Raw genomic sequence first — 11,672 nt, forward strand, 5'->3', positions numbered from 1 at the left:
GTCCATTTAAAAATTGACAATATATGTCCTTGAAGTGTTTATAAAATGTAACATCTGCAATTCCATCACAACTGCGCAAACTATCTGCTGATGAAGATCGTGTGGTTAGACTGAACGTTCTACAGCATTGGCTAAATCTCTACCGTTGTTTCCAAGGTTTGTTGCTAACTGAAATATAGTCTTCAGACGTTCATGTAAGACGCATTACTAATCAAATGTAAAATGAAAAGTATACATCCTGTCTTAAAAGCACCACTGATTGCTTTCGCATCCTGGACAGCGCTTTAATTTTGTATATTGTGAAAATGCAATGCAAGTCTTATAATCCAATGTAGTTTTTAAATGCCATTTTGATTATTTTCCAGATAGTTTTTCAAAATATTCTTAAGCAGGAATAAGAATCAGAATATATTCAATAGTAAGAACTGCAGAGTATTATTGTCACTGTAGTTACCTTCCACTTGAATTGAAGGTGTTGCACCTGTCCCTGGTCTTCCCTGCTGCTCTAACTTAATAAGGTCACTCAATTTTGTTGCTGTATTTAACACTTCTAAAATCATCTTACTGTGGTTTTCTGTCATGTTATCCGATGCAACAGTGCCAAAGATTAAAATAAAACTACCTAACAGCAAGTCAGCGGAGGGACTTGGTGGCAGAGTGACTTACAGTGCGGAGAGCTCATTAATCTCAGAGGGAATCTCACATTCAACACTGAAGGAATTTAATAAAAGGACCCAGCCCCCCTCCTCACTGCTGCTGTCAGGAACAGCCTTGCAGACTCATTTGCATTCAGACCTGATGCTGGTGGTCCTATTGAGTCAATATTGAAACTCAAAGCATCTACATTAGGATCATCTTTTCTCCCATCAACCCCTGGGGTACTTGGTGGTGGCGGACATGGGGCTTTGTTCGCGGGGGAAGACAATTGTGTTAATCAAAGGGAAATTGCAGCAGGGGGAGGTGTGTGTGTGTGTGGGGGGGGTCGACGTCTTTGTAACGGTGTTAAGAGGGGGGGGTTGTCTCTGGAAGGTCAGCACTGCGTCCGCAGAGCTTTCACTTCAGCCGGGTTCAAAGGAACGTACCATTCAGTTTCTATCCGTCTCATTGTCCACTCAGCCACAGACACTCAGGGACTCACTGCAGACTTCCCCCAAAATGGTTGAGTTTTCAGTGTAGTGCACTTTGGTGTGTGTCCTGCAGATTTAGTATCACTCCAGCAGCGGCATCTATGGTTATTTAGCTTATTTTATGTGCAAGTACAGTCTTTCTAACATGGAAAGATTCTTATGTGCATCCATTATCTATAGATTAATATGATATTTCTATCGATAATTACACTGTTGAAACTGCATTATTGAGTCTATATCAAGATTTGTTGGTTGACAGGGTGAAAGCACAATACTGGACATGGACCTGGTGACAGAGGAGAAGTCGACTAAAAGCAGTGCCTCTTGTAAAGTTGTCAAGTCTGCAAGAAAACGCAAGCAGTTTCCGGTGAGTGTTGTTCTAACATTTTACGACTAAATCCATCTGTGCATGCATACTTGTTTCACAGAGATCACATTTCCGGTATGTCGGCTGAATTTTGCTCAAAGTAAAGATTAGATATCAACTATTTCCCGAGTACTGAACACATAAAAGGAAAAAGCTGCACTGTAAATTGGTTATGGCTGGGTGCGCTCGATACGTTTTTATGTTTCATTCATGTCAAATGAAAGGCAACAAATCCCCCCTTCTCAGATCACATCTCAAAGTCACATCTTAAGGCAGCTGTTTACCGCCTCTATACCCGGGGGTGAAAATCCCGCCGTCATGGAGAAGGGCAATATGTGATTAATTGATTAAATACGGGGATAAATGCACACATTTTCAAACAATCTATGCTGAAAGGCATTCATTTAGTTTTACTTGAGCTGGAGAATTTTTTTTTTTCTGTTTTGGGGTGGGCTTCATGCGCTGTTTGACCATCTAACATGCACTTTGGTTGAAGCATAACTGCGCTCTTAGTATCCTTCAACAAAGTACTTGTAGGTTCATCAAACCATGTGATACATTTCCTCCCCCTAGTCTGATTATCAGAGTGACGTGCCAATTTAGCTCACTGCATTCATTCTTTGATATCTATTACATGAGTCACTGAATACATTGAAGATTTCCACACATCTCTCCGACATGAATTACAGGAGCTGCGGTTGTAACTTCTCAAAACTGACAATCGAACCTTTATGCCCGTTAATGCAGGCCCTGTCAAACTGTCTTTTTCATTTCTTTGCACTTTTGAATAATCGCAAAAGTGAGCCATTGAGGAGAGTTGGAATGTAAAGGGTTAGCCAATGTTATCCATTTCTGTGACAGCAGACTTTTCACAACTGAAGCCTTGAGTTAAACATAATTATTTACAGTATAACATATTTAAAATACTTTCTATTAAGCATACCCCAGCCTCAAGTGTGACATGATGGTCTCAATGCTAATTACAAAGCTACATGTGGTAAATGGTCTTAACACAAGGTTCAAGGTTCTTTATTGTCAAACTAACATAGCTACAGAGTAATTATGTCGTTGAAAATCTTAAGTCACAGGCTTCTCCAACAATGCAACACAATAATACAGATAAGCAGATAATATTAAAACAATATTAAAGTATATTATATTAAAAGTAATACAAAAAAGAAAAATAGTTTTTTTAAAAGTGAGAAAAAAAAGTGGAATAGTGCAATACGAGTCTATATACAAGTTATTGGAATGATATATTAGATAATAGATAAATAATTACTAAGTAGCAGATGAATGTTATGAAATTGTTTCAGCAGTTCAGTTGTTCAACAGTCTTATTGCCTGCACTGCACATTCCTTCAAAGTGTCTATGTTCTTGTTGAAAGAATAAAACAAATATATATATATATCTGCTAACACCCATCAACAGTATTCAAATCACGCTGTAGTTTCACCCTTTAGTACATGTACTACTTTGCACCCATTCATAAATAACATGCAGTCTACACTACTACACAAACACTCTTTGTAATCTGTTTGTGCTGCGTCTTGCATTTAAAAGCCCTGATTTGATAATGACTCTTGGGCCAACATGTATCTTGATGTTTTTTCCCTGAGATGTTGTAATTTGCATAACTTAAAAATCATGCTAATTAATTATCATGTTTGACACTAAAAAAACACAAATGGGATAACAGAAATAGTAACAGATATTGTACGGCAGGTAGGGTTAAGCCGGTTTGTGCCAGTGTGTATTTATTTTAAAGCAGTAGAAGTGGCACTACTAGATAAATAAAAGCTACACGCGTGTTTTCACAGCGCTGGGGGATTGACCACATTTGCCAGACACTCCACTTACAGTACAAGGTGTTTTGCTATTGTTTGCTTCTATGAATGAGTAATAGGAGCAGTGTGGTTAGCTGCTAGCTAGTATCTCAATAAGACTCACACACATAGACTAACCTTAGCTCACCTAGGATAGGGCATTTCTTTTAGTATGAATCCTGAAGATAATTCTTCGGCTCTTTTGACTAATTATTATAAAAGTCCAGTTTTGATGGTCGATATGTTTTTATGGAGGCATGTCACACTCCTCAAGCCTTTTCCCATTAAGCACGCAGACATTATGCACATTAAGGTCAATTAACTTCCTGATAGAAAGGGTTGAATGTGTGCTTGAAAAATGGCAACCTTAAGTGAAGCATTCATTCCTTCAGCTCAGGTCACACGGTTGTATGTTTAACTTATTAAGTGACTTTGGTCCTTTCTACAGACTGTTAGATTCAGTACTTTCAGCAACTCTAAACAGAGTTTAAAAATGCTCAGTAATAATTGTAAACTGTTTTCTGACATTGTATGGCCTTGTCAACACATGTGATGCTTTTATAATTATAAAGATCCATTTGATCCATTGTTAATACTGATGAGTCCACCGTTAATGGGTTGTTAAACTAACTATGTGTAGGCTGTAATGCTGCGGCAGTTTGTTGAGTGTGAAGCCAGTTTTTTTACTTTGACCTGTGTCCGCCTGTCTGAGCTGCTTGATTTACTGAGTGTGACCTTTGACATCTGGAGGGGGCTACGTCTAGTTCACTGGGTCGCTCATTTGCAGCGTAATCTTTTCAAAAACAGTTTGTGTGTGTGAGCATATTGCCTGAGTTTGAACATGTGCTTTCGACTATCTGTTCGTGTCTTTTTGTCTAAAGCTAACAGCCGCTTTTACTTTTAGAAATTGAGTGAGAATATTAATAATGTCTGTGGGTGTTTCGTTTTCATTCATCCTGTCAAACAGATTTACTGGAGCGCTGCTGTTTGTTTGAGTGCAACTGTTTAACATTTTCGGTTCATTTGTTCTCAGTTACGACAACGATGAAGTCAATTAGAGTTGTGCGGCTTGCGAGGAATGCTTTAAAAAAACAACGTTGGCTTGATGTAGCTTTGTTTTACACTACAGTAAAGGTTTTGTTTGCACCATTGCACCACATAATTTGCATTGCATTTGTTAAAGAGTTGTTTAATATGCCACTGGGCAACACTAAAACCATTTGGTCTTTGAGCTTCAAGCACAGGGTCTTGTGTTTGTTCAATCTGGTGTGCTGAAAGACAGATGACCCCAGAGGCGCTTCTGTCGTCCGTCTTAAATGCAAACTGCTGTACCTACATGTACAGGAGATGAAAGCTGCAGCGCTGCTCTAATCAGTGCTGACACGCTGATCACAAGACGTGCTCCACTTTCTGCTCCCAGTAACCCAGTAATGGGAATGTCTGAGAAAGTGTGTTTTTATGGCTATTTTTAGTTAGGCAGAGACACTACTACATTTCTTTGAACTTGAAACGTATCTTTTCTCGGGCCTTGCTTGACAGTTGCTGCTTTTTTTAGGTAAAGTAAGGTTTGAGAACTGAACGTCTGCCACTGTATCTGAAACCACAGCTTCAGATAGGTCAGCTCTCTTTGAATTCACTCCTCTGCACAGAATGAAATAGTTTTACTGGGCGTTTCAAACTGGTCGCACTTTCCTTGTTGTCAAACAGCCAACATTCTCGACATATTTCCGCGCTGCTGCAATCGTGAATGCACCATTACAGGAAGGGCAGTAGTGTACCTGATGAACCCTAATGTAATTCTTTCCTCCCTTGCAAGTTACTGGCTGCACTGCAGATTGACTGTACCGACACTGCTTTGAAGTTTACAACTCTAGTTTAACAGAGCTGAAAAGGAAATGCCATAATTCACTGGCTAATAAGTCAAGCTACAGTTTGATTCTGTCCAGATAGAGAAACAGAAGAAATAAAGTGTGTCTAATGTAAAAACAATAAATGCTCTACTCACATTTCCTGTCAAATAGACCCCTTAAGCTAATGCAAGGTGAAGAGTGCTTATCCTCACTCAGATACTAGTGCAGCTGTTTTATTGTTGCTCACTGGGATGACCTTTTCTCAAGCGTGCGGGATGATTGGTTGTATTTCCTGAAAGGTTTCGTTTATTGCACAGCCAGCTACAATATATCCAGTGATATGTCATAACAGCTGACAGGCTTAACTCTGTTTTACATCTTCAGAACATCAAACTGTAACATACTGCTACAGCAATAACAGCCTTTAAAGCTGAGTGCCAGGATGTTGAAATGTAAACCCCCTCCTCTTATGCCGACAGGTTGAGAGCTGCGGCTTGCTCAAAGGCAATATGGGCATGGGCAACAGCTACAGCGGGGTGGGGAGGCCGTCCACGGCACAGGTCCATAACGGAGAGCTGGGCGGGCACAGAGACAGGACGTCTGACACCTGCTTCCCAAAACAGGAGAAGAGGGAAGTGGAGAACGGGATTCCCAGAGACCCTGCCTCTTACCAGGCAGAGGACAGCTTTCAGAGTCTGAGTCCGTCCTCAGAGAACGGATTCCTGCACGGCCGGGAAGAGCAAGACTCGGATAAAGAGAAGGACGACAGCCCGACGACGCCGTGCAAGAAACGAGGGAGGCGGAAACTGGAGCGCCCGACAAAATGTAAGTTTTTTTGGCTTCTGCTTGTTTGAATCGGCTATCTTTGGATCTGCTCTCAGGGAAAGTCATGTGACTATAACAAGATGTAGAGTAATGAGCTGTAATGGATGACAGGCTGAGGGGGTAACTCAACACTCAACAGAGCACTGACACCACCAGTTTAGACCAAGGGTTTTGGTCCTACTAAAACTGCACCACCTCAGTGCAGCAGCAGAAACCTTAGCATATCCAGATTAGAGAGAGAGAGAGAGAGAGATGGAGAGAGAGAGAGAGAGAGAGAGAGTGGTGCTGTTAGGCAGATTTAAGCCAATATGGAGATTAACAATATCACTTAGCCGCCCCTCCACTTTTGCTGCTATTAGTCTCCCTCTCTGATAGCCACGTGTCTCCCGGCCGCAAAGACACCGGCTGTGACCTTGATGAGGAGTGCAGTAAATAAAGCCAGGGGAGGAGCAACCCGTCTCCTGGCAACCGGCCTCTGTTGGGAGCAGTAGGTCCGTGTTGTGGCCGGCGCCCCGTCGGGGGCCCTGCCAGGTGGATGGCGTCAAGCCCAGAAGTCTTTACAAACTGAGTCTGCTCTCGGTATTCACCTGATCTGCAACTAGGATCTGTTACTTCACTCTACAGCAGAAATCTGGGGTGACCCTGTTAGCTTATTGTGTAAATGGCAGAAAACTAGGTCTGCAGGTCTCCTCTCTAATCTGTGTTTGAGTCCAATGCTGCTCAGATTTAGTGGTCAAACCAGAGGGCATTACACAAGTCTAAATATCACACTTATACCTTGAAAATTCATTACAAATGTTTGACATTGCTTAAAACTACGATAAGGATCCACTTTCAGCAACAACTCTAAATTGTATACGTAAAGATCATTATATCTATGCTAAACTGTTCAAAATACCACAAAAGTACACTAGCTCCTACATATTTATAACACCTCGATTTCGGTTTGCGCAGAAGAAAAATATAGGGAACACAATATACAAATGCAATACAAAACCTTTGAGCAGTGTGGTTAGCTGCTAGCTAGTGTGGTTAGCTGCTAGCTAGTATCTCACTAAGACTCACACACATAGACTAACCTTAGCTCACCTTACAAGCATAAAAAAACAACAACAATCCCTATCGAAGAAATCACTATCATACTGACTGACTAGCTTCACAGCATCAAATCTTAACCACGAAATAAATGAATGTAAACTGCGGCAACATCAATAATTGATTTATTCCTTAGCTCTGAACACAGTGACACTCATAAATTAACTCTTAAAATGTCAACCAGTATGTCAACATAGACTGGTTTAAAGTGTCGGTTTGAATATAATGGACACGCAGGAAGTGTCTTTCACATTTTCAAGAGGCCACAAACAGCAGACTGCATGGACTCAACAGAAAGAGGAACAAAGTTGTCAGCACAAGCAGTTTTAGCCACAAAACCGTAGAACATACTAGATCAAAGTTCTGCAGGTCCCTCCATACCTGCAGCAGATGATGGTGACATGTTTGTTTGTTTTTCTTCTTTGAGGCTGCAGGCGGGCAGCAGCAGTCATGTTGCAATGTATGAACGAAATGCACTTGCTGTCAGTTTGTGAATAAAACATGAAGCCTACGACACATTAAAACAAAATGTACAGGATTTCTTTCCATTAGAACATCAGAATATTATGGAGGGAAAGAGCAATATAGGATTACAGCATAGTAAGCAGGGTTGGTGCAAAGGATTGTGGGACAAAAGCAGGTGGTGTGCAAACACATAAAGTGTCAAGTACTGCCAAGAGTTACTTTGTGAACGGACCAAATATACGGTTGCATCTGCATGACCTCTTTTTAAAGCAATAACCAGCAACACTATACATACAGGGAGATATTAGTTATTACTAATCAGGGTTTGAATAGAGAGAGCTTTGGTGTATTAGTCTTAGAGAGGTGAGTCCTTGGTGGGGGGCAGTGTGTTGGATCGATAGTCTGCTAAACAGGGTTTCTGTTATCCATCTGGAGGGCACAGAAAGGATTTCAGCTCCAGCTATATGAGAGCCCTCTCAAACTGCTGAGGTCTATCCTCTGTGGGCAACATTAGCCAGAACCCCTCACAAACCCAATGACCTTAACAGTCTGCACCGCCTCACCGATTTGTTATATAGTCACTTATTCCTGATGAGGAGTTGTTGAGGATAAAAAGGAGCATGGGGGAGAGAGGGGGCTCAGCTAAACATGGAAAAACTTGAAGAGGCTGCTAAGAGAGCGGACTATTGTCTGGACCCGGTGTGCAGGGCACTTCACTGACAGGCCGGTGTTGGCCGTGCAGAAAACATGCCATCAAAAGTTGTCCTCGGCCTCTCAGGGCTCAAGTGTTATGATAGTGTTTGGGCTGCGACTCAGCAGATAGCCGTGTTTACTCAGGCTGTGCCATCATGCTAATTTAAGGCACACTTGCTTACATTGAAAAGTAAACGCTGCGAAAGTAAGGCCAGGGGTGTTTGGCTTCTGGGATGAAGCAGATTTTGGCTTGTTTATCTATTTTTCTGCTGCTGCTGCCATGGGTGAAAACCTTTCTCTGCTGTCTTAGTGTTTCAGTTGGGTGGTGTCCATGCTCCCTGGCTAACCCCTCACTGCTCTGCTGAACAAAGGAAAACAATGCTGTTAAAGAATGAATAACATGGAACTCCACATCTTAAATCACAGCCAAGTTAATGGGAAATCCCAACTGGAGCTTTTTATAGTGTTTTTTTTATTAGACTGCGGTTTTAGCACATGTTTAACCAAATATCTTCTGTGCTATTCTTGACAGTCTTTACCCTGCTGCTGCACCATCGCTTCTGGTTTTGCAACTTCCGCTGTATATCTGGGCATTTTCTTTCCTGTGGAAAATATTTGTCTTTCGAAGAAACCGCTGATAGTGTTCGAGGGTTTTCAAACCTTACAATACATCAGTGCTGGAACTGTTTATATTCTTTAGTTCATCCAAATCAACCTTACTAGAAAAAGTTAAAACACTCCATTACTAAATGGAGTGTTTAGTAATGTCCTAAATGAAATATTTTACTTACGTAAAAGTTTAAAGAGCACAATGTGTTTAAGTGATAGTAATATGAACTTCCCGTGACATCTACTGTAGGCCAACTCCAACTTAATCGACCTTAGGGTGAATTTATATTGTGAGCACATTTTGTAGGATCTACCATAACTCAACTGCAGCAATACGAATTAAGATAAATCACTTTTTTTTATCCAGAGATATGCAGCATTTGCAAAACACATGGGAAGTGTGCAAATATAAAGAGTATGAAATTACAATATGTATCGAAAATATACACAATGCCAAAACAGTATTCATCGTAAAATATGATAATGTTAGGGATTACCTTATATAGGTATTACAATATCAAATGTGCAGTATAGGTACTGTAAGAGTACATGGTCAATACAAAAGAAGTGTATGATCATGTCCATATTGCACTTAGTTATTGCATGTTAAATATGTAGGGAGAGTTACTCATGTCTTGATCCTGCTGAGGCTTTGGAGACTGACAGGCAGATTACAAACTCCCCCAGAGTCATGTTCCAGAGAAGCAGTACATTGTTACCATCATGCCTCTCTGTCAGTGGTGGGATGGGTCCTGCTAATAGCTACCAGCTGTGTGTCGTGACGGGGGGGATACAAGGTCAGAAGTGTGACTTTAGCCAAAGTAAACCTGAACCGGGTCCACACTCATCATAACCTGGGCAGCCTCTCCACATGCTCTGCTTTGTATCAAAGTTTCACATGGCTCCCACAGACGGTTTGAAAAAAAAGAAGCACAATTGAGGAGTGGCTCTTCCAGAAGTTTTAATATATTGACTTTTACATTTGATCAAACAAGTAGTACATGGGCTGATGTTAGCTTAAACGGGCCCTATTGTGTTAGAGAAACGTTGCCTTTGCAGATTGCCTTTAACATGTACATGCACACAAACCTATACCACACACTACAGGACAGGGAAACCCCCTACAAGCATAATAGGGCCTATTTAACACGATCGGTTTAATACATCTCTTATGTGGGTTACTGATGAACACAAGGCCACCTCGTCTCAACACAGATACGAGGATAACGGATGTGGTCAAATGTCCTTCTCTATTGAATGATTCAGGCCATACATTGTGTCGCTGTCTTCTCTCTAGATGTGGAGCACAAGGAGGAGGACCGGCGCGCTGCAGTCAAGACCGAGGTAAGATTTCTGCTTCATTCAGTCTTTGTGTTCTCTCGCGGATGTAAGTCTCAAGGTGTCTGTCACACCACGGCTGTAGCTTCCTTTGTGAGGGTGAAATACCCTTCCTGTCACAAACTGTGAAGCCTCTACTTGCCAGCATGATCGATGGCTGTGCTGCAGCTTGAACAGAAGCATAACAGTTTTTCTTTGACTTGACAAAGGGCAGCTATTGTGGCAGAAATGTTGAATACAACTATATTCTGCACCTGACTCCTACAAACTGGTATGTTATGAATACACCAACCCAACTAGCAATTCTCTTTTGTGTTATGACTTACCCTGGATTGTAGGTTGAGTGAATGACAGGTTGTACGGTTTTTGAGGGGAGGTTTGAGTATTCTTCATGACTATAGCTGATCAGGACATTTTGGGAAATACACCTACAGTATTTGTTTTCTTGCAAAGAGAATATATTTTTTCACATTTATCTTAGCTTAGCAAAAAGTCTGGAAAGCGGTGAGCCCGGCTTTGTTCAAGGATTTACCGGTACATTTGATCCCTTTAGAAAAGGCACAGTTTTGTCATATACGCTTATTTGCTTTTTTAAGCTTGAGTTAAGAAGATTGATGCCATTCTCTCTGTTAGATATGAAGCTGGAGCCTGTAAGCTTATCCTAACACAACGAGGGGAAACAGCTTCCCTGCCTCTTCCTAACAATAACTCCCAAAACCAGCATCCTTAAACTCACTAAAGAATACCTTATATGTTGCCTGTTTTATCTGTACAAAAAACAAGTTCAAAAACAAAAGTTAACTTCTCGAAATATCAAACATTTCCTTTAAGCTTCTTTTTATGTATTGTTAAATTGTTTGGCCAGCTGCTCTCTTGCAAAGAGTAAACTGTTGTTTCACCATTGATAGACTAGAAGCTTTGCATCGTCGACTATCTTCAATGTTCAGAAAACATGAGTAGTTCTCTTGCCATTGAACTTCTAGGGCAGTGGTTCTCAAACGTTTTCTGTCAGGCCCCACCTTTGGAGAAAAGAAAAAGTCGGGCCCCCCCCAACACAAGTCAGGCTCAGTGGCGGCACCAGAGATTTATTTTGGGGGTGCTGTGGGGTGGCTTGACGTTTCATAGAGGGTGCTCAAACATTTAGGGTTTCCCATTAATGTACCGGGCGCTACAGTGGAATGTTCTACTGCAACACTCCCCACGCAAATACACAACACAGTGTACCCGCGACTGTTACAATGAAGGCTCAATAATCAGCTCACGGCATATAGGTGTAAGCAGGGGTAAAGTGTTATTTTTATAGGTGGTGTGTGGACCTCACATAGGGGGGTCAGGGGGCAAGCTCCCCCGGGAAGATTTTTAAATATTGAAGTTAAAAGCATCAATCTGGTGCACTTTGAGAGCAAAATGAAGAGATCTATGGATACATCTCTCAACACCCATTTGAACTGTAAACAGATTTACTTTTTGGATATT

General features: G+C 41.3%; 1 protein-coding gene across 4 annotated transcripts in view; it reads left to right on the forward strand.

Moving 5' to 3' along the window:
* The window catches only part of dnmt3ab (DNA (cytosine-5-)-methyltransferase 3 alpha b), a 39,425-nt gene that overhangs the window by 3,355 nt on the left and 24,398 nt on the right, over positions 1–11,672 (forward strand). For all 4 annotated transcript variants that reach the window (XM_010767625.1, XM_010767760.1, XM_010767837.1 and 1 more), the window contains exons 3-5: positions 1,387–1,494; positions 5,651–5,996; positions 10,156–10,202. In XM_010767625.1, the coding sequence (XP_010765927.1) occupies positions 1,387–1,494; positions 5,651–5,996; positions 10,156–10,202 (501 nt within the window). The remainder of the gene's footprint in view (positions 1–1,386; positions 1,495–5,650; positions 5,997–10,155; positions 10,203–11,672) is intronic.

The sequence above is a fragment of the Notothenia coriiceps genome, unplaced genomic scaffold (assembly GCF_000735185.1).
Source record: "Notothenia coriiceps isolate Sejong01 unplaced genomic scaffold, NC01 NC01_scaffold00000120, whole genome shotgun sequence".
In the NCBI taxonomy this organism is placed as follows: Eukaryota; Metazoa; Chordata; class Actinopteri; order Perciformes; family Nototheniidae; genus Notothenia; species Notothenia coriiceps.